A 24,240-nucleotide genomic window follows, 5' to 3' on the forward strand; every position below is an offset into this window, starting at 1 on the left:
TGGCTGTTTGTGAAGCACTGATCTTCTGTCACTGAATAGCCCCACCCCCACAGGTCCACACACACCATCGACACGGTCCTGGCCCATGTACACATCCTGACCTCCGAAGCACATCCATTCACCCCACTGCAGAGGCCCCCACCTCTCCACCAACGGCACCCACAGTTCACCTGGTCCTCACATGGGCCCTGCCCCACAGATTCAGACACACTCGTCTGCTTGTATAGGCTCAAGGCACCCCATGTATACAGGCTGACAAGTAGCCTGATGGCTTGCTGTTGTGTGGGGCCATTTCCTAGGGCGGGCAGTCTGCCCTGGATGAACTGGATTAAATCTATGCTCTAGTGGGTGTGGCAGACCACTGGAATAACAGGCCCCGTGAAGTTCTTCAATGGTGTCTGCCAGCATCTGTGTCAGCACGCCTGTACTTGGTCACAACAATGGCTGGCACCAAAGTGTCAGTCTCTGGAGAGGTCTGACCTCTCACCATGATGCACCAAGAGCCTACCAGGTGAGTCACCTTTGACCAAAGGACTGTTCAGCCTTCTTTCTGATGATTTTAGGTTGTTCTCCAAGACAGGCAAGTTTGTGCATTGGCCCTTTAAGAGCTGAGATTTTCTGGCTTTCATCCGATAGTTTTTCTGGGGGTATTCCCTGCTGCAGTTCACAGCGAACCAAACCAGATAGCAAGATACTCATCGAAGTTGTGCCTAGTCTGAAGGAGGCAGATAGTGGTAATGGGCTCACACTCAGGATCCCACTCTTCCAGGGCGGGCTGTGCACCTTAGGGTGGCTCCTGCCCAGCCACCTGTGAAGCTCTGCTGCGTGTGAAGGTGGCTTTTTTTCTCTCCAGAAGGAATTTCTGCCTCTTCCACCTCGGTCAGGACTGTCCCTTGTTGCAGGGTTCTTTTGATCCAGTTTTCCGTTTTCTCTCCAGGGTAGTTTTTCCAAAAGGAGTTGTAAGCTGGTTGTGTTCATGGGAAGAGGTGAGTTCAGAGTCTGCCTATGAGAAGTGGTGTCTACAGCTTAGAGTTTTAAAACAAATGCACACCAACACGGATTCAAACGAAAAGGTAAGATCAACCAAGATATACTAAATATTATCTTGAGTCCATAAAAGGAAGGCCTGTATTCATATATTTGTCTTGATATTCTGTATTTTTGTCCCACTTTTTACATTTAAAAACCACAGATTAGTTAAGTATGGCAAAGACGAGGAAGTTATCTCTGTTCTCTAGCAGGACTCTTGAAACCACTACGGTTGCCCTGTTTGACAAATGGGGAAACTGAGACACAGGTGAGTTAGGCGACTCATCCAAGGAGGAAAAGCGGAAGCTGAGACTGGAGTCCAGGTTGACTCTGAAATGCAATAGGCTACATTAATGTTCCACTGTCTCCGCCCTGACCTAGAGATGTTCAGACTGGGAGTTGAGCTAACAGTAGGAGAGCTGGGGACTGGAACTATGAAGAGAAGGGAATGGTCCCAGTGGATTTTCTTGGGTGAATGAAACCCAGCTGTACTGGTGATTATTGATTATATAACCACACCCTAGCTAGAGCAATCTCTTCCCTGATGGCATCCATACCCAGAAAACTCAAACCCCGTGGTGTTCAGATTTCAGTAGAAGCTGAGTTCCCAGATTCTTTTCAGGCAGGATCTGATGCCTTGGTCACAAGCTCTTGACTGGCACCACAGAACTGGAAGGGGCCTTTGCCATCTTTCTGGCACTCTGCTCGTCTTAGCTGCGCCTCTTCACTGGCTGGAAAAAGATCAAGAAGGGGACAAAGCTGCCTTCTGGTCCCACACCTCTGCCCTTCCTGGTGAATTAGTTGCATGTCCATCCTGCTGCCACTTTTCAGTTTCTGATGAAGGTGAGTCTGGCTACTTCTCTTAGGAAGGGCTAAGAATGGCGAATTCCACAGGCAGAGACACTTAGAAGCTTTTGACTTCTAAATCGCAGACTCTTGGAAACACAGACTTGCCAAGCTGGAATTCCGTAATCCCAGAATATTAAAATCTTTGAAGCACAGACTCCTCGTATATTGGAAGTTCACGCTCTCACAATCTCCCAAGTTTAGAATCATAGTATCTTAAGTGCCTAAACACAAGGCCTCTTACACTCAGATTGAACTTGGAGACTCAGTAACATGACTTCTTAGGATTCTAGATGGTTCTAATTTCAGAGAGAGAAGAACGGGCTTTCGAGTTTATCTAATCCAAGTGCATCATTTTACAGATGAGAAAAGTAAAGCTTGTGACAGTGTGTTGGAGGGGCCTCACCAAGATCACAGGAGCCAAGCTTCCTCTGCTTTGCTTTTTCAATTGTCCTTACAACATCTAGACATATGCTTTATCCCTCTGTACTCATATGCATCTCCGTGAGTCTCTACCATGAAATTCTTCCCTTTCTTTGCTTGAGGAAGTTTTGCCCTGAGCTCATGTCCATCGCCAATCTTCCTCTGTTTTTGCTTGAGGAAGAGTAACCCTGAGCCAACACCTGTGCCAATCTTCCTCTACTTTGTATGGGAAACACCACCACAGCATGGCTGATGAGTGGTGTAGGTCTGTGCCTGGGATCGGAAACTGCCCACCTGGACCACTTATGCAGAGTGAGCTGAACTTAACCACTATGCCACGAGGCAAGGCCTCCACACTAAAATCCTTGCCTGGTCTATACACGGGGCACCAATAATCCTCCTCTTTTGTGTCTCCCTTCACTCTCAGCTTGGAGAAAAGTGGCCCAGTATCCACCGTGTACATGGGTCCCCAACCAGTAGTTGTTCTACGTGGACATGAAGCAGTGAAGGAAGCCCTACTAGAGCAAGCAGACAATTTCAGTTACTGTAGAGAAACGCCTTCAATAGAGGGAAACTTCCAAGGTAACAGCGGCCACAATAATGAAATGTTTATAACGCACTTTCTTGAGTCTCAGATTTTTGGTAAGTACTCAACATGCATTAGCAAACTGACTCCTTCGAGGTAGCTGTTAATAGCATCACAAGATTTCAAATAAGGAAGCTGAGGGTAAGGAACTTTAGGTGATGTCACACAACTAGTCAGTGGTAGCACCACGATTGAACCAAAATCGTCTGAGTCCAGATTGCTTGCTGTGTGATGTCGGCTCTCATTTTTAACAGATTAACTACATGCTTTATGGACCCAGTCAGACCCTCACAGCGAACCTTACTTGTAATCTCACCCCACAGATACACACTTACCCACACACAAGCCCCTGACTCCTCCATTTAGATAGACACCTGTCTAGTGTTACCCATACATTCATCTCTAAATGCCCACATCCTTCAGGGCCAAATAATCTCACATCACTCTTTCCATTCATCCAGCCATAGCTCTTCAATGTATTCATTCATCAGTAAATCTATTAATGTTTCCGTCCATCACTCCAACCTTTTATCCATCCAATTTTCAAACAGTCCACCCGTTTCCCCTCTATTCATCCGTTTACTCTTTCATCCATCAATCCAGTAATGAACTTTTCCTTGCATTCATTATTCCCCCCACTTTCTCATTAAGTTTCAAATATCCACACAATCATCCACCCACACCTGGCAGTTTCTAAATGTTTCTTACATTTACACCAAAGAACTGGTAAGTTCTTTAGGGTAACTCTATTGATATTGAGGTGTGATCTTGTGTGTCCATCCATGTGCATGTCTAAAGATTCCAAGTGGTAGAGAGAAAATAGAGACAGGCTCTCTATTTGAACGTACTTTATATAGCATTCTGTCCCTCCCTACACGTTCTCATGCATCTATCTTATTATTTATCCAGTTCCAAATATGTCTTCTGAGACGCTCTTCTTGAATTCACTCAAGCATTCCTTGCCCGATTCCCTATCCTCTCAGTCTAGGACTTAGTCTCCCCATTGGGCTTGGGATATTGGAACTGGCTTCCCTGGGAACAGAGTCTAGAGTTTCATATTCTGGTACCCTCCTAGTCCAGCACAGAGTTGGGCACACAAAGGGAGGGAGGCGGGAGCCTGACGCTGAGATCCTGGCAGCTGTAGGTCTGGTAATGGAGAACGATGGAAGATTCTCTGACACGACTCCCTGACCTTCCTTCGGGACTTCAGTATCTCTTGTATGCAACACATATATGGGTTTTGTTTTTGATCTAATCGACCACCCTATGCCTTCGGGTTGGAGCGTTTAGTTCATTGACATTTAAAGTAGCTTTAAAGTACGTATTTATTACCATTTTGTTACTTCTCTTTTTTTGCCTGTTTCAGTAGTTCTTCTCTGTTCCTTTCTTCTTCTCTTTCTCTCTTTCCTTGTGGTTTGATGGATTTCTTTAGTAATCTGTTTGATTTGTTTCTTCTTACTTCTTTGTTTACTTATTACAGATTTCTGGCTTGAGATTACCTTGGGGCTCCTTTATAATGTTCTATGCATATAGCAATGTATATCGAGTCGATAGTCTCTTTAGCTTGACCTCTTTCTAAAAGCTTTACCCCTTTACTCCCCTCCTCCCACATTTTATGTTTTCGCAATCATCTCTAGTCTCTTGTTTTGTGCGTATCTACCCATTACCCTCTTATTATTAAAATAGGTAATTTTAGTACTTTTGTCTTTTAACCTTCACATTATCTTCATAGGTGGTTGATCTGCTACCTTTACCATATTTTTGCCTTTACTAGTGATTTTATTGCCTTTTTTTGGGTTGATAATTTTGTTATCCCTATTTATCATGTTCTCTTTCCCATTTCAATAAGTCCCTTCAGCATTTCCTGTAGAACTGGTTTCTTGGTCATAAACTCCTTTAATTTATGCTTGCCTGGGACGTTCTTTATGTCTCCTTCCATTCTGAATGATAAGGTTCTTGTATAGAGTATTCTTGGCTATAGGTTTCTTCCTTTCAGTGCTTTAAATATGTCATGCCACTCTCGTCTAGCATGTAGGGTTTTGGCTGAAAAGTCCACTGATAGCTTTATGGGATTTCCTTTATATGTCATTTGTTGCCATTCTTTTGCTGCTTTTAGGAATCTCTCTTTATCTTCAATTTTGGACATTTTAATTACACCGTGTCTTGGTGTGGGCCTCTTTGGGCTTATCTTGCTTGGAGCTGTCTGTGCTTTCTGTCCCTGGGTTTCTGTTTCCTTCTTTATGTTAGGAAAGTTTTCAGCTATTATTTCTTCAAATAGATTCTCTGCCCCTTTGTCTCTGTCTTCCCCTTCTGGTACACCTATAATATGAATGTTAGTGAGCTTGATATTGTCCCAGAGTTCCCTTAGACTGTTCTCATCCTGTCTAATTGTTTTTTCTGTCATCTGTTCAGCTTGGGTGATTTCCTCTAGTTTTTCATCCAGCTCATTGATTTGTTCTTCTGTACCATCTGTTGTGCTATTGAGTGTCTCTAGTGTATTTTTCATTTCCAGTATTGTACTCTTCCTTTCTGATTGGTTGCTTTTTATATCTTCCAATTCTTTGTTGAAGTTCTCACTGTGTTCATCCAGTCTTCTCCCAATATCTGTGAGCATTCCTATGAGTTTTTGTTTGAACTCTTTGTCCATTAGATTCCTTATTTCTCTTTCATTTCATTCTTTTTCTGGGTTTTGTCCTCTTCCATTGCTTCGAAACTTTTGAAATATTTTGAGGTAAATATTAATAAAAATACAACATAAAATTTATGGAATGCTGCTGACAATGCTTACAGGGAATTTTATAATGTTAGTTGCTTTTATTAGAATAGAAAGAGGTCTAAATCAATGATGTAAGATTCCATCATAGTAATTTAGAAACAGAAGAACAAAATAAGCTCAAAGTAAGTTCAAGGAAGAAAATATTAAAGGTAAAAGTGGAAATAAGCAAAATAGAAAGCAAATATTAGAGAAACTTAACAAAGACAAAAGATAGATCTTTGAAAAGAAAAAGAATTATAAACCACGAACTAACATGATAAAAAAAGAGAAGGGAGCTAACATAACTCACATCAGAAATGAAACAGGGTTTACCACTGTAGATCCTACAGATATTACAAGTATAATAAGAGAATATTATAAACATTTTGACACAACCAATTTGAGAATCTAGATGAAATGGTAAAATCCCTTGAAAGACATAAAATCAGTCATCAACTCAAAGCTCATCCAAGAAGAAATACATACCTTTAAATAGACAAATCTGTATTAAAGAAATAAGATTTAATTAAAATTCTTCCCAAGAGTAAATTCCAGACCCAGGTAACTTCACTGGGGATTTCTACAAAACATTTAAGAAAAAACGAATACTAATTGTGTAAAACATCTTTAGAATATAAAAATTGAGATAAAACTTCCCAGCTCTTTATATGAGAGTAACAATAACCGGATATCGAAACTAGATGAAGAGTTCATAAGAAAAGAAAACTATCGACTGACATATCTCATGAATATTAAAAGTCCTTCAAATTATTAACAAATTGAATCTAACAATATGTAAAAAGAACGTCAAAACATATTTTCCCCCAGGAATACAAAATTTACTTTTGAAAAAAAATTCAATGTAATCAACTCATCATCTTAGAAAAAAAGATGGAGAGAGTGTCATAAGGAAGATGTCTCTCTGTCTTCCTCTCATTCATGATCTCTCTGGCCCCCTCTCTTTTGCTCTTGTCCCTCCCTCCCTCTCTCTCCTCATATCTTTCTTTTTCTTTCTCTCTTGCTGTACCTCTCAGTCTCTTTTTCCTTGTATGTCTCTCTGTCTCTCTCTCCCTCCTTTCCCTCTGTTTCCATCTTTCCACATCTTTTTCACTATCCCCATCTCACTGTAGTTGGTGCCTCTAAGTTGCCCAAAAGATGTCTTGATTTTTGTGAAAGAAACAGTGTAGGGCTGGGGGAGAAGTTTCCAGAGCTGTCTTGACCCCATGGTTCATTGTTGAATAACAGGGAATTCCCATGGCCCCAGAAAGACTGAGTTGAGAGACACAGGAACAAGAGACCCAGGGTGACAGCTCTCATTTAGATTGTCCTTGTCTTGCTCATGGTCCCTGGGCTCCTGTGCAGAAGACATCGTGAGTGAGAGAGTTGGTGAGTCTCCTAATAGCAGACTCACATCACCATTATTTCTTTGGGTAACAGACAGAATCATGGAAACATTTACCCATAGGTCCAGTAGATCTTAGAATCATGAAATCTTAGAATCACAGACTTCTCAATCCACTAGAAAGTAAGCTCCTTGAGAAGTGAGATTTTTGCCTGTGTTTTGATCTGTGAATTTCCACACAAAGTATTGGTGGCAGAGGTGCGGTAAGATCCAAGTTTCCAAAACACACCTTGCATCTTCTCTCCATCATCCTCCTATCTGAGACCAGAATCCCCTCTCCTCTGTTCCTCGCTTACTGTCCCCCGGCTATCCTGACTGGAGAAAATTGAAGAAGAGCAGGTGTCCACATTCTCCTCCTTCCTCCCTGGCTTCACCCTCACCTCCTTCAGGGATTTCTACAGGTTCTCCACATGCATACCCAGGATATTTCTTACAAAGTGTTTGATTGCAGGACTGATAAGCAATGACCAGAGGGTGAGGAGTAGGAAGTGTGAGAGTGTCAGCTACACAGCAGTTTCCACGTGCTTAATGCTCTTTAATCACAACCATCAGCTGCTCCCAGGTGCTATCAGGTCACCATCCTCTTGCATCAAAGCCCCAAGAATATAATGGGGGAGAGAGATACTGTGTGCATCCTACCCGGAGATTGCTTTAGGTATCATCCTGGATGTATTAGTTTTCTAGGGCTGCTATAAATAAGTACCACAACGGATTGCTTAAACAACAAACATTTGTTATTTCAGCTCACATGGCTACAAGTCTGAGATCAAACTTCAGGTGTCTAGAAGCATCACCTTGATCTTTTCCTCCATCTTCACGTGCTATTCTCTGTGTGTGTGTCTTATTCCAAATCTCCCCTCCTTGTGAGGACATCAGGCATATTGGATTAGGGACCCATTATTCTCTAGTTTGATTTCATCTTAACTAATTAGAACTATAGTGGCCCTATTTCCAAATAAGGTCACATTCTGAGGCACTGGAGGTTAGAATTTCAACACATGAACATTTGGGGACACAATTTAACCCATAGCACTGTGTATTCCCTGCTCAATTGACTCTGAGAGATCTCTCCCAATTGTCCGACCCTCCTCCAGAGTCTACTTTTGGCTGACCTCACTCCATGCCCCTTGGCTGTATCCCCATGCCTGTGTCCATATATCTCCATTTGACTGTGCTTACATAGTTTTCTGGTCCATAGTTAGTCTCTTCCTTTAACTGTCTTTCAGTTGCACTTCAGGGACTGTGATTGTTTGCATCTGCCTGCTTTCTTCTTTCTTAGCTTGTCCTTTCCCCAAATTCTCCTGTTACTTCCTTCTCTCTCTATTACACCCTATTCAGCTGCCACATCTGGATAACTAGTGGTAGGTTGTCTTCTCCATGGGTTTGCATGGATACATGTGGGAATCCCCCCATATGTGCCGTGGGGGCCTTCATTCTGTTGCAGGAGATCATAGCAACATTCTTGCTAGGCTTTAAGCTTAGGAAAAATAAGTTACAAATGGGTGGCTGAGAAATATGTGATCTGCTGATTCTCATAAATTACTATACCAGATTGTCGTGCTTTGGAATCAAGGGCCAGAAGGGAGTATCTTATCGAGCACGAAGGCAAGGGACTTAGGAAAGCTGGGCCCTTGCAGGAATGGGACACCATCTGCATAACTTGCTGATTGTTCCTAGGATACTTCCTAAAGGAATGGCCTTGGATAGTGCCGGGGTATGGCGGAGGGAGGGAGACTAGAACTGCTGAGCTTTGACTTGCATATCCCTGCCGGTATGAGTTCCTGCTATGCTTGTATTTCTTTGCCTGAAAATAAATATGTGGCGATCAGAGGGACCTCACCTCAGTCCTTGAGGCCAAGTGTCCCCTGTCCCATTGAATAATATGGATTGTGTCTATTATATAGATTGTGTTCTGTCTATTAATTCCATCCACCCCTTCAGCTGGCTGTCTAGCTGGTCTTGGCAGCACATTCCTCTTGCCTTTTCTGAACCACCTTTGCAAATACTCTGTTTCTCTGGTCTAACTCTTTTATTGCCCAATCAGCTCCCCATTCTGCTTCTATCTCTAGGTTCTGCTGCTCAGATCAGTGACCCCAGAGCTGAACAAACTATCATGTCACCATGACCTTTTGACGGAATGCCCCAAGGACAGTAGGCTTGCAAACCCACCTCCCCCAGGAGAAAGTTCTGGAGGAGTATGTTTTTTTTTCCAGGATGGTCCTTATGCATAATAATAGAGAAGCCTTGAGAGGTAAGTAGGATAGAAGTCAGACTCAGGAAAGGACTTGGCGAAAGTGGTGCCTTTTCTGCTCCTGTCTTCTATGGGAATCCAAATACGTGTGGATGTGGTCTAATTTGGGGTTACAACTTCCTAGAACGGAATTCTCCTTTATCATCCTTGCCAGGGTGGGATTTGGTGTTCTAGGAGCTGGACTGACCCTTGGTTCAGTTGAAGCTCTGCTTTCTTCCATATATTTGCCCCTCTCCCTTGCCAATCACCAAATTAGAAGACAGGCTCAAGACTGGTGCACAAATTAGCCTCCCCAACTAGGTAAAGCTGATGGTAAGCAAGACTGTGCTGCCCTGTTTTGCATTGTTGAATCCTGTCTAGCCTCTGTTATACATTTAGATGACCTATGTTAAAAGTCTGCCAATTAATTGGAATTCAGGGACAGATCTGTGGGATTGGAGCCCTCCTTAATGTGGCTGTGGATAATGTCCCTTGGTCTGGATTTATTTGTGTGTCTTAGAATGGATCTTTGACTGATGCTAAGCTCAGGCAAGAGATTATACCCTGTGCCTTTTCCAAATAGGCTTTGGCCCCTGATTTAGGGCACTCAGACGAAACGCTATACCCTGTGTGATGTATGGACCCATCAGGTGGGCCATCAGATCCTGGAGACCTCCATCCTATATACTACTTTTGTTGTCTCCCCTTTCCCCCCACACACCGACCTCTGGTAAACATCATTCTACTTTCTGTTACTATGAGTTTGACTTATTTTTTAATGCTTCCACATTTCAATGAACTCATACAATATTTGTATTCCTGGGTCTGACTTACTTCACTTGACAAAGTTCTCTAGTATCCTCTATGTTGTCACAAATGGCAACATTCCCTCCAAAAAAGAAGCTTTAATAAAAGCTGAATAATATTCCATGGTATACATATATATCTCCACACACTACATTTTCTTTATCATTCCTTGAGTTGTAAAGTAAAAATAAACAAGTGAAGTACATTGCACTAAAAAGTTTTGGTACAGAAAAAAAATTTTAAAAAGAGACAACTTACAGAAAAAGAGAAAATATTTGCAAATCCTATATCTGATAGGGGGTTAATATCCAAAATACATAAGGAATACTCACACTTCAATAGCAAAACCCCCCAAATCACCAGATTAAAAAATGGGTAAAGGACGGGAATAGACATTTTTCTGAAAAAGACAATAAAATGGCCAACAGGTATATGAAAAGACACTCAACATCATTAATCCTCAGAGAAATGTAAATCAGAACCACAATGAGATCTCTCTTCACACCTAAGGCTGGCCGTTAGCAAAAAGATAAGAGATAAATGCTGGTGAGGATGTGGAGAAACTGCAGCCCTTGTTCACTGTTGGTGAAAGTAACAGTGCAAGAAAGTAAATGGGTGCAGCCACAATGGAAACAGAATGGCAATTCCTCAAAATATTGAAAACGGAGCTACCATACAATCCAGAAATCCCACTTATGGGTGTGTATATAAAGGAAGTGGAAACACAATCTCCAAGAGATATCCGTATTCCCAGATTCACTGCAGCATAATTCACATTAGCCAAGATATGCAAACAACCTAAATACATTGACAGATGAATGGATAAGGAGCCACAGCAATTGTTACTTTATAAGACATAAGTCAGGTTTGAATTAACCCCTTCACTGTGCCAAGGGCTGCATTGGATGTTTTCCCCTAGAATCAAGAGGATCAGGATCTTTGCTAAAACAGAGGTCTGGGCAGCAGTAGCAGATGAATGTAAGAGTTCTGATGAGTAGTCCACTCAGGAGTGGGCACTTCAGCATGTCAACTAAAGTTTATTTCCTCTTCTCTCTCTCTCTGTCTAATCCCTAAAGCTCTTTCATGAGTGATCACCTGATGGATCCGTACATAGCACAAGAAACAGTCTTTTCCCTGAGTGCCCTACAGATCAGGGGCCAGCTTGGTTGGGACACACAACTAATCAGGCATAGGGTATAAGTCTTTTCCCTGAGCTTAGTGTCAGTAACAGCTTTATTCTAAGACATACAAATAAATCCAGGCCAAGACACATAATCCACAGCCACATTAAAGAGGGCTGCAATCTCATAGTCCTATCACAAAGTGCCAACTAAGTAGTGGAACTTTCAGCTTAGTCATCTAAATCTACAACAGAGGCTCGATAGGACTCAATCATGCCACACAAGGCAGCACAGCTCTGCTTACCACCAGCTTACCTAGTTGGGGAGGCTAGACTGTGACCCGTCCTGAGCCTGTCTTCTAATTTTGTGATTGGTAAGGGAGAGGGGCAAATATAGGGAAGAAAGCAGAACTTCAACTGAACCAAGGACCTGTCCAGCTCCTAGAACACCAAGTCCCACCCTGGCAAGGATGAGAAAGAGGGAAATTCCCTTATAGGAAGTTGTAGCCCCAAATTAACCTACATCCACAAGTATTTGGATTCCCGTAGAAGACAGGAGCAGAAAAGGCACCACTTTAACAAAGTCCTTTCCTGAATCTAACTTCTACTTACCACTCAAGCCTTTTTCTCTATTTTTAGGCATAGGGAGTGTCCTGGAAAAAAACATACTTCCAGAACTTTCTCCTGGGGGAGGTGGGTTTGCACACCTTCTGTCCTTGTGGCATTCTATCAAAAGGTCATGGTGACATGATAGTTTGTTCAGCTCTGGGGTCATTGATCTGAGCAGGTGAACCTAGAGATAGAAGCAGAACGGGGAGCTGATTGGGCAATAAAAGAGTTAGACCAGAGAAACAGAGTATTTGCAAAGGTGGTTCAGAAAAAGCAAGAGGAATGAAGGCTCCCACAATGTATAGAGGGGGGATTCCCACATGCAAAGCCATGGAGAAGACAACACACAATTAGTTACCCAGATGTGGTGGCTGAATGGGATCTGATGGATAGAGAAGGAAGTAACAGGAGAATTTGGGACAAGGATAAGCTAAAAGGGAAGAAAACAGATGCAAACAACCACAGTCCCTGAGCTGTGACTAAAGGAAAGTTAAAGGGAGAGACTACCCATGGACCAGAGAACTATATAAGCACAGTCAGACAGAGATAGGTGGACACAGGCATGGGGATACAGCCAAGGGGCATGGAATGAGTTCAGCCAAGGGCGGGCCTTGGAAGAGGGTAGGACAATTGGGAGAGATCTCCCAGAGGTAATTGAGCAGGGGATACTCAGTGTTATGGGTTAAATTTTGTCCCCAAATGTTCATGTGTTGAAATTCTAACCTCCAGTGCCTCAGAATGTGACCTTATTTGGAAATAGGGCCACTACAGTTCTAATTAGTTAAGATGAGATCAAACTGGAGAAGCATGGGCCCCCAATCCAACATGTCTGATGTCCTCATAAAAAGGGGAAATTTACAGCAAGATACACACACAGAGGGGATGGCACGTGAAGATGGAGGAAAAGATCAAGGTGATGCTTCTACACACCAAGATTGCCAGAAAACTACCAGAATCTTGATCTCAGACTCACAGCTACCAGAACAAGACAAATAATTTTCTTGTTTAAACAATTAGTTGTGGTACTTAGATACACCAGCCCTAGCAAAGTAAAGTGACCAGCATGATGCCAAGAGCAATGACTCAGTAGGATGTTGAGGACCTCCCTCCCACTTCCAATTCTGGGGTTGATGCAAGAGGACAGTGATATGATAAGACCTGGAAGCACCTGCTCCGTGGTGATCAAATAGAATAAAGCTCCTGGGAACTGCTGTGTGGCTGTCACGCTCAGGCTTCCGCCTCCTCCTCACCCTCTGACCATCGCTTTTCAGCCCTGCAGTCAAGCACTTTGTAAGAAATATCCTGGGTGTGCGTGTGGAGAACCTGTGGAAATCCCTGAAGGAGGTGAGGGGGAAGCCAGGGATGTGGGTGGAGAGTGTGGGCATCTTCTCTTCTCCAACTTTCTCCAAAAAGACAGTCAGGATAGCTGGGGAAAGGTAAGTGAGGAACTGAGGGGTGGGAGTTCTGGTCTCAGATAGGATGATGGAGAGAAGATGCAGTGGGTATGTTTTGGAAACCCACCCTTGGCACCGATCCTTTGTGTGGAAATACGCAGTTCAAAAAATAGACAAAAATCCCTGCCCTCGCTGAGCTTACTTTCTAATGGATTGAGGAGTCTATTTATTCTGTCATAGTTTCATGGTTCTATGATCTATTTTATTTAAGGGTAAGTGTTTCCATGACTCTGTTATCCAAGGAAATAGTGAAGATCTGAGTATACTATTCTGAGATTCACCAAGTCTCTCACTTACAGTGTGTATTACACAGACACCCAAGGGCCAGGAGCAAGAGAAGGAGAATCTAAATTGGAGCTCTATCCCCGAGTCTCCTGTTCCCTCTCTGTTGCTCAGCCATTAGGGGGTCATGGGAATTCCTTGTTGTCAAACAATGAATCATAGGGTCAGAGCGGCTCTGGGACCTTCTCCCCCAGCCCCACCCTGTTCCATGCATAAAAACCTTGAGGCATCTATTGAACAACTTAGAGGCACCAACCACACTCAGATGGGGACAGTGAAAAGGATGTAGAAATGTGGAAAGATGGAGACAGAAGGAAAGGAGGGAGGGAGAGACAGAGGGACACACAGGGAAAAGGAGATAGAAGGAGGGAAAGAGACAGCAGGGGAGACAGGGATAGAGAGATAGAAAGAAAGACAGGAAGAGAGAGAAGCCTTTCCCTTATGCTCTCTCCAACGTCTCTCTGAGTTTGAGGTAAGTCTCTTTTTCTCTCTCTGTCTCTGCCTATCTCTGTGTAAGTCACTCTCTGTCTACCTCTTTCTGTCCCTATCTATCAATTTCTCTATCTCTTTCTTTATATCTTTCTGGCTCCCTCTTTGTCTCTCTGCCTATCTCTTTCTTAATGTTTCTCACTCTATCACTGCCTCTTTCTGCCACTGCTACTCTTTCTCTCATTCTTCCTCCCACCCAACTTCCCTCCCTTTCTCTCTCAAGTCGGATTCCTTGTCTCTATTCCTCTCTACTTCTTTTCCTCTCCTCAACTTTCTCTGTATCTGGGCCCTGGGGGAGGCATGTTCCAGATGGAGATGAGGGGTACATCTATCCCTTCCCCAGCCACAACCGCTCTCACCTTCATTTCAGATGCTGCCTGCAACTGCCTTAACCATGGATCTTTTGAGCACAGCCATCTTAATTCTGGCCCTGGCTCTTAGCTGTCTTTTCCTGACTCTTGGCTCAAGGCGCAAGGAGAGACTTCCCCCAGGACCCAGACCCCCTTCCATTCATGGGAAACCTGCTGTAGCTTAGCTCCCAAAACATGCTCACATCCCTCACAGAGGTACTAAACCCTTAGTTTGAGGGCAGGGGAGACAGGGAGGCCAAATGTAACTTCTGTGTTCCTACCCACAGCTCAGTAAGGAATATGGCCCTGTGTACACCTTGCATCTGGGATCCAGGCAGGTGGTGGTCGTCAGCGGATACCAAGCTGTGAAGGAGGCTCTTGTGGACCATGATAAGGACTTCAGTGGCCAGGGTGATGTCCCCTTATTTTCCAAGTTCAACAAGGGAAATAGTAAGCCTGATCCTCCTCTCCTCTATCACAGAAAACACTTTCTCCATTATTGCAGCATGAAAGAGAGAGATAGTTATCCAATATTGGTGTCCCTCAGGGTCATTGATCCAACTAGTCACATCAGATGGCATAGAAACTGCACAGTCCAGGACCTGGGATGAAGTTGTCCAACTTTCACCATCCCCAGACACCATCAATAACTTAAATTTTACTTTTTTGTTGGAATCCCCATTTCCATTTCAAGCTCAACCTTAGTATCATCAACCTTTATTTTAGCATCAAAATAATACTCAACTTCCATCTCAACTGACAAGTCAAATGATCCAGAACCAGTTCTGACTGTCCACCTAGACCTCAACTCAATCTCCGTGATAAATTTCCATAATCAATCCCATCCTAATCCTATTGGTGAAAATGAATTCATAATTTCTCTCCAATCCTTAGCTCCATCTTCTATTCCAAATACTGTCCAATTTGGCCAGACTCAAATACCTATTTTCCTTCTAAATCCTACAAACGCAATCACCCAATCCAACACATTAAATAACAAATTCAACTTCAACCCAAACCAAAATTCAACCTGAACACCAACAAACAAAAACCATCCCCTACTCCAATATCATTTGAAAAAGTAAAAACCTCGTAGGAGAGTGAAATCAGTGTGGACTCAAAAAGAAAATCCAGCCCTGTCACTAAGCAGACTGGAAGGACAGAGACAGAAAGCCAGCTACAAAGTTAACTGGAAACATTGCTCCTCCCAACATCATGCAGTAGTTGTAAAATGCCATAAAGACCCTCTATTTTGAATGACTACTGATTTTTTAAACAATGACCTCAAGACTGCTTTTTTATACCCACCCACTGCTGGAAATATGCAATTATCCAATCACCCATATCACATGATTGCATCCAATCGCTAGGTAATCCCCACTTCTCCTAATCCTTCTTTAGAAAGAAAAAGTAATACAGAATTTACCCCACTTAACTTAGACTTCTCAGGATTCTTAAGCAGAGCCCAGATCTTATACAAGGCACTTATCCCATCCCACTTTATGACCGGCACGCCATGGTGGCTCTGTAGTGTCTTTCCTCCGTGTATCAAGTCAATTGACCTGATTTTGTCACACTACACTTTTGTCCCTGCTGGTCTTTGGCTGATTATGATTTAATATATTCTACCCAGGCCTGTTATATTACCAACCTCACCAACTCAACACCATTCTCATCACCAATTTCAATATAATCCACTAATCCCATACTTGATCTAATCTAATTCTCTTGCTTCAACTCCTTGTCAATCATATTGCCCAAACAAACTACACCTTATCAACTCCATTGTAAACTCCAAGTGCATCCACCTCAAATGCTAGGTCTAGCCCTTGGTGACAATTCAATATCTTGTCCTATTTGGACTTGAGAAAATAGCTATTACTGTGTTTCTCAAACTTTTAAAGCTCACATTATTTATTCAGAATATTAGGTTTAATGTTAATATGAAGCTAAAAAAGACGGAGGCCTAGCTGAAGGTGAGTGACCTGGAGACCTGCACCCTGGGCTCACTCTCTCAATCCTGCAGAGTCCCATGGGGAACCTATGCTCATTCCATAGGGTGAGTTCCAGATGTCTGACTTGCCTCAGAGTGTCTGGGGGCAAAAATCTTTCTATTAATATTGAGATCACTTCCCATTCCCTACCTTCATCTGCTCCCTCTAGCTTGAGCTTATGGCTACCACTGTCCATGTATATTGGAAGAGGGAGAGGAAGAAGGTAGATAAGGTCACCTTATTAAATTGTGGCAGTAAAACATCTGAGAACGTACATAGCGTGTTGTTAAAAACAGCCACCATCTACGTATTTCATACATAGTACAAAGAAAGCAACCTGGGGTCTGCCATATGCTAGCTGTGTACTCTTGGCAGGTAGCTTCCCTGATCTGACCCTCAGTCTGCTATTCTGAGGAGACTGACAGAAGATTCAATGAGATAATGTACTTCATTTGTTTTGAGGCCAGCAGTTCAGAGTCAAATAATTGGCCCTTACCCTCTCAAAGCCCTTAGTCTAATGGGGGAAACAGCCCTGTCACTAGGCAGTGATATGACGAACTCATCAAGGTTGTGAAGGGAAAATCCTGGAAGCTCTGGGAGCCCAGAGAAGAAGACTGATCTGACTTGCGAAGATCAGGGAAGGCTTCCTAGTGTAGAGAACTTACGTATTCTGTGGTTCTCCAAGCAGTATCAGGGAAGAGAGACTCACAGGGCAGTGATCTCCAGGAATGAATGTCAATTGAACTAGCTCCTCCACTTTTCTTTCAGCTATTGCTTTCTCCAATGACAATAAATGGAAGGTCCTAAGAAAGTTTGCTGAACAGACTTTGCATAACATCAGGATGGGGAAACAGAGCTTCGAGAAGCGCATCCTGGAAGAAGTCAGCTTCCTGATGGTAGAGCTAAGGAAAAATGAAGGTCAGCCCTGGTCCTGGCTCTTTGACATTTGACTTTTTATGTCAAAGTTACTTTGTATGGGAGTGCAGGTTGTGCACTGCAGCACTCCTGGAAGCTTCATTCACTTAGACTCTAATGCGAATAGCTTACCCTGGAGTGCTGCAACCAAGTATTTTGGTTTGGGGTGCTGTGTTCCCTTGATGAATAGTGGCAGGATAGATTGATGCAGTAGCAACTGTCATTTGGTCCTGTTATCTGTCCATATGGTATTTGGAGTCCAGCATATGTAATTGTGAGGGAGATTATGATGATGATGGTGAGATGATGATTATACTTTGAACACTCACTATGTTTCTGGTACTATGCTAACCACCTCAGTTCACATAAGCCACACAATAATCAGGAATTATAAGGAAATGGAAGCACAAAGAGATAAAATGACCATCTCAAAGTCATAACGCCACTTGGTGGAGGAATCCGGATCCAAACGTAAGTTGAACTGGCACTAGAGTTCACACTTAACCAATGCAGTACTCATCTAAGATATTATCTTTAGAACAATACCCGTTAAGACTTGAATGGTTGCTGTGTGTCAGACGCCGTGCTAAGTAATTCACACATATTAAATCATTTCATCCTCACAATAACCACATAGGGCAGGAACCATTACAGAGGAGGACACAAAGGCCCATAGAGTTTAAATTACAGAGTCTAAGGTCACGAAGCTAGGAAGTAGTGGAACTAGGATTCAAAGCCAAGCCAAAATTGGTGCTCATCCACATCTTGCTCTGTGCTGATCCAAGGAAAAGAGGAACAATTTAAATAGCATTATGGAATTTCTGCTTTTGGTTAAGGTAGAGTAAAAGAGACTGGATTTTACCTCCATGTGAAATAACAAAAAAATGAACAGAATATATGAAATGTTGGGAGCTCAAGGGTATCCCAAGAGTTGGTCTGAGCTGAGGAAACAGAGCTGGGGGTTTAGGGAGGTCAAGCTCTCTAGACTTCTCAGAGAAGTCAACTAGTGAGGAGAGAGCGGCCAAAGTTGAGACTTCCAAACATCTGCAGAGGGTCTGTTTGTGTCTATCTGAGACTGCTCAGCACATGCGTATGAGGAACTACCTGAGGGCAGGGGAAGAACCATGAAAAAGAAGCGTAACAGTCCACGTAGCTCACTCACGCTGGAGAGAGCTCCTGTTTCCTCCGTCCAGGTGGAAAATATTATAATATGGCACATTAAGTAGAGCACTTGGAAGGATACTACTTTAAGAGTTGTCTAAGATTATCCCTAGACTACAATATACTCTAATTCCATCTAAAAAAAGCCTAAAACTAGCCTCCAAAGGAAAAATTGTTTCCAAGTAATTTAACTGTACCCCATATTAGGGCTTAAGACTACTTATAGAAATAAGAATATACCTGGTGCCCAACAATATCTGGCAATGAATAAAAAATTACCAAACATTTAAGGATACAGGAAAATATGGCTGATCTAGTTATCATTGTGTAGCACATTACACCAAAATTAAACATCTTAAAATAAAAAAAAATTATCTTCCAGTTCCCGAGTAAATGCAGGAGCATTTACTGGGTAGTTCTGTATCAGAATCTTCCTTTAGGTTACTGTCAAAGGGTTGGCCAGAGCTTCATTCATCTGAAAGCTTGGCTGGGACTGGAGGATCTGCTCCAAGCCCAATGATCTGATTGATAGCAGCAGCCTTCACTTTCAAAGCACGTGGGCTTCTCCATAAAGCTGCTCACAACGTGGCAGCAGGCATTTTCTAGAGTTAGCGATGTGTGTGTGTGTGTGTGTGTGAGAGAGAGAGAGAGCGACAGAGAGAGAGAGAGAGCAAGAGAGAGAGCGAAAGAGAGGAAGAGAGAGGGAGAGAACTTAGATGGAATCCAAAGTGCTTTTTACAACTCAATCTCAAAGTAACATACCAGAATTTCTGTCCTTTTCTATTCATCACACAGATCAACCTTGCTACAATGTAGGGAGGGATTACACAAAGTCATAAATACTGGAAGTGGAGACCATTGGTAATCATCTTGGAGACTGCTACTCATGATCCATAACGTTAAGAAAAGTCAGTCAATCTAAAATGACCCAGAAATGACTCAAATGGTAGAGGTGGTAGACAAGGGCGTTAAAGCAATTGCTGTAACCATATTCCATAATTTCAAGAAGTTAAAGGAAAACATAGGCATGCTAAGGAGAGACATGGAAGATGTAAAAGAGACTAACTTGAACTTAAACATTGAAAAATGCAATGTTTGAAATAAAAACAATAATAGAAGGGATTTACACAAGATTAGATACTGCAGGAGAAATGATTAGGAAACTCAAAGACATAGTTATCAAACCTATAATAATAAACACGGTGTGAAAATAGAACACAGAAAATTGTGGGACAACTTCAAATGCCCTAATAGATGTGTAATTGGAAGTCTCAAAATAAAGAGAGAATACAGGAAAATTAAATAAAAGAAAGGATAAAATATCCCATAATTGGTAAAATTGAAAACCCAATGTAAACTACAAGCACGAGAACATCAAGAAAACTATACGAAGACAGACCATAATCAAGTTGTCTAAAACTATTGATAGAAAAATCCTAAAAGCAGCCAGAGGAAGAAAGGCACATTATATAGAGCAAGAAAAATAAGAAGACAGTCCACTTACAGTTGAAAACAGTGGAAGCCACAAGGCAATCGAACAACCTCTTTAAAGTCCTAAAAGGATGAAAAAAACTGTCTACCAATAATTTTATGCCTGATAAAATTATCTTTAAAAAAATGAAGGAAAAAATAAAGACTTTTTAAGGCATACAAAATCAGAATGAAATAATCATCAACAGACCTTCACTACAAAAAATGTTAAAGGCAATCTTTCAGGCAGAAGGAAACTGATCCCAGATAGAAATATGTATCTACACAAAGGAATTAAGAACTGTGGGAGTGGAAAATATGTGGGTAAAAAGGAAAGACCTTTTTCTTACTTTAAAAAACTCTTTAAAAGTGTTTGCATGTTAAAGGCAAGAATAACAACAATGTACAGTGGGATGTCTAACACATGTAAAAGTTATGACAGCAGCACAGAGTCCAGGAGAAAGAAAATTGCAGAATACTCTCTTAAGGTTCTCATAGCATACGTGAAGTGTTGCGTATTTCTTGAAGGTAGACTGTATTATGTTCAAGATGTATACTATAAACCTAAAGCAAACACTGGGAGAAAATACTTAAACTAATAAACAGCACCTACTATATATTATGCTCTGTGTTTAGTATTTTAAATTTATAAAATGAATCCTCATTGTAATGTATGAGGTGGATGCTACTTTTAGCCCCATTTTAAATAGGAAAATGACATAACGAGATGAATAGCTCTATGCCTTGGTCGTTGAGCCTTCATAACTCATGGGTAGACAAAAGCATCAGGTGCCTCTGCAGGTTTTGATGGAACGATGCATGTAAAATACTAACATTTCCCATCTGTGAAGGGGTCGTGATAGGAGAGGCCCTGAACTGAACACATGGCACAGACTCCTTGTGAAACTTCATGAGGTGGAAACTGTTATCTTTTCCATTTTTCAGAGGTGGAAACTAAGGCTCAGAGAAGGCGGTAGTTGGCGCACAGGTCACATTGAGAATCAGGGGCCAAGCCAGGATTCAAACGGTCTTACTTCAGATTCTGAGAAATCTAGGGTGTAATGTGGTATAATGTCGAACTTATTGTGATGTATATTTCCCCTTATTTTCTGTATTTTTTCTGTTGAGTCATTGGGTCTTTGGGTGTAGCGCCTTGTGTGGTTTATTGATGACCGACATAGTAGCATGGTCAAACATGCCCTGTGGTACTGTACTGTATGGTTGCACTGAGACCCATAACTGGGGGCTGAGTTCTATAAGTTGTGTACTTGTGAGTTGTTTATAGAGTTTCCAAGTGTTCTGTTGCTGGATACTGCTTGTGTGTCACCTTTTCTGTCCTATTGCTTTGATTTATTGTGTCATGATGCCAATTGTAATGAGTTCTGTACTGTCTGTCTTGTTGCTGTGTGTCATTTTGATGTTGCATATTGCACTGCAATTTGCCATTTTTGTATGTGTGCCTTGTGTTCTGGAATACTCCAGCACATGTGTTATTACACAGCCATGTATTTTGTATGGTGCCCCTGTGTCTTCTGAAGTGTTCTGAGTTTCCCTGTGATTAACCTTATTATTGAATTTTGTTGTGTTGCAATACACAGCTGTCGTATTTGCTGTGTGTGTGGTTGCCATGTCTTGTTCAGTGTTCACTGGGACCTGCTGGGTTACTATATACTTTTGAGGTTTTGTTAGGCTATATGTTGTGTAGCCAAGTGCATGTTCTGTGCATCAATTATATTTCTGTAGATTAGTTGTATGACATTTGAATCAGTTTTTTTTTGCTGCACAAACTCTGTTGTGTTGCACATTGGAGGTCCTGAGTGGTGGAGCAATCAGACAGTGTCTTCACCCTCCTTATCCCCCACTCGTAGGCCAGCTCTTAGACCCCACTTTGGTGCTGAGACGTTCTCTGTGCAACATCATCTGCTCTGTGCTCTTCGGCAGCCACTTTGACTATGAGTGACCATCAGTCAGCTCCTCAGTGACAACTTCCAGATCATTAACAGCCACTGGGGAAAGGTTGGCCATCTGCTGAATGTCCATCCAGGATGAGTTGGGCAGCTTTAAGAACCGGGGGACAAAATTTTTGGGTTGGGGGGTAGGGCATTCAAAATTGGGGAACAGAAAGATTGGGTGGGGAAAGAGGACACCAAGGATCAGAGATTACTGGGATAAGGAGACACCAAGTTCTAGTATGAGGTGGCAAGATTACCCCACAGGGCAGGGGTTGGAGACACCTCACTGACCACTTCAGAAACCTCATCTCTAACCTCCTGGCCTATCCCACCCATTCCTCAGCTGACACTTCAACATCTCGTTTCGTGTCTCACCTCTCCGCTCTCCCTTACTCCCCTGGTTTATATCTGAACCCACCCTTCCTTTTTGACTCTCTATATTTCCACCTGCCCCTCCTGCCCCTGCCCCACCCCTAGATGTACAACATCTTCCCAAGGCTCCTAGACTGGCTGCCTGGGCCACACCAACGTCTCTTCCATAACCTGAAGTGCCTGAAGCACCTCATCACCCTCAGCATTTGTGAACACCAGGCCTCCTTTGACCCAAACTCTCCCTGGGACTTCATCGACTACTTCCTCGCCAAGATGACACAGGTAAAAATTGCCTGGAAGTCCCATCTCTGTCTGACCTGGAGCTTGTCTGCCAGCCCTGCCCTAAGAGAAAACCAGGAAGCTCAACATCAGGATCAGGTTGGGTAAGCTCAGAGGACAGGATGGAATGTTCTGAGATGCTCCTGCCCACCACATCTCAGGTAGAGCCCAAATACCTGGGTGCTTTGCCCTAGAAAAATTAGTTAACCTCATCCTCTTCCTGGATCATCAATTAATGCTCATTAATGGTCACTAAGGCACCCTCCAAGTCTCTGCTTTCAGGCCTTGGAGTGAGATGTATCAGGCCTTCCTCCTCCACATCCCCCAGTTCACCCAAGGGAAGGTTTAGATGGGGCAGACACTGACACACAGAAATAGATGTACAAATCTGGTGGGGTAATGTTGTGGATGTTCAAGCAACAGCCTGTGGCTACATACACCCTACCCTCAGGAGCATGAGGACCTGATGACCCACTTCAACTTGGAGACCTTGGAGACCACCACGCACAATCTGCTCTTTTCCAGCCTAGAACCCTTGAGCATCACGCTGCTCTATGCCTTCCTCACTCTGTTAAAGTACCCGAAAGTGCAAAGTGCGCCCCTGAACCTAACCAGGAGCCCTTCCCATGCAGTCCCACTCTCAAATCTCACATTGTACAGAATCAGCTCTAAATCTCCCATCCAAAGAGCCCTCCCAGCCTTACACATGCACCCTTATAATTGCATTCTCCATCTTATTCAAAGGGCCCTGAATCTTGCTTCCAATCTCTCCCACATACCCTGTCACCATTTTCCAGACTCTCTGGAACTCTGAATTCAGCTCACATGCACAAGGGGTACATGACTCAAACCTTCTGCCCAGAAGCTTTGCTCACGTACTCAGTTCTAGCCTCCAAAAATTCTCTCATATCTCCTGCTATCTGTCCACCCACATTTCCTAGAAACAACCCCAGTCCCTCAGCGCCATGACCCAACCCAGTCATTTTCCACCACCTGCTTCTGTGAACTGACCAGCCCAATTAGCATTCCTTTCCCTCCCTGTCTTCCACAAATCCCAACGAGTTCCTATGGGCTCGCCTCCTGCTTCAAAAAGTGAGAATAGTTTCCCTCTGACTATCCCACAAACTCCTACACAGAGGCCCAGCCTCAGTGACAGTGCCTTCAGCCTCTGATGCCCACAGCCCACGTACAGGAGGAGATTGACCATGTGGTGGGGCGTGCACGGCTACCGGCACTGGAGGACCATGGGGCCATGCCTTACACGAACGCCATGATCCATGAGGTACAGCGCTTTGCAGACATCATGCCGATGAGCTACCCACACCGAATCTCCAGGGACACAGTATTCCGTGGCTTCCTGCTGCCCAAGGTGTGTCACCAGCTGATATCCACCTGGGAACCTGACAACTGTCACCTAGACCCTGGTTACCAGCATCTGATACCCTAATCGCCAGCACTCAGGGCCTTGGCAACTGGCACCCTGAGCTATAGCAATGGCATCCAAGGTCCTGGCACCCAAAACGAGACCTCTTCCACAGGATTTCCTCCTGTGCCCAGACACCTGGAACCCATTCTGAACATCTCGCCCCTTCACAAGTCCAGGTTCTCCTTCTCAGGACCCCTCTCCAGAACCTGGGGCTCATGGGATTATCCCAAGTGTTCTCAGAGACCACTCCCCTTTCCCAGAACACCAAGTCAGGGATCTGAGATGCCCT

The 24,240-nt window shown here is 43.1% G+C and overlaps 1 protein-coding gene across 1 annotated transcript in view; it reads left to right on the top strand.

The window, feature by feature from the left end:
• LOC106843254 (cytochrome P450 2F5-like) overlaps positions 1–24,240 on the top strand; it is a 48,464-nt gene that overhangs the window by 22,055 nt on the left and 2,169 nt on the right. Inside the window, 9 exon segments of the mRNA XM_070499534.1 lie at positions 9,874–10,001; positions 13,079–13,151; positions 14,670–14,832; positions 17,145–17,294; positions 21,791–21,877; positions 21,880–21,938; positions 22,352–22,528; positions 22,977–23,118; positions 23,707–23,894. Of these exon segments, the coding sequence (XP_070355635.1) occupies positions 9,874–10,001; positions 13,079–13,151; positions 14,670–14,832; positions 17,145–17,294; positions 21,791–21,877; positions 21,880–21,938; positions 22,352–22,528; positions 22,977–23,118; positions 23,707–23,894 (1,167 nt within the window).

This window comes from Equus asinus, chromosome 26 (assembly GCF_041296235.1).
Source record: "Equus asinus isolate D_3611 breed Donkey chromosome 26, EquAss-T2T_v2, whole genome shotgun sequence".
Lineage (NCBI taxonomy): Eukaryota > Metazoa > Chordata > Mammalia > Perissodactyla > Equidae > Equus > Equus asinus.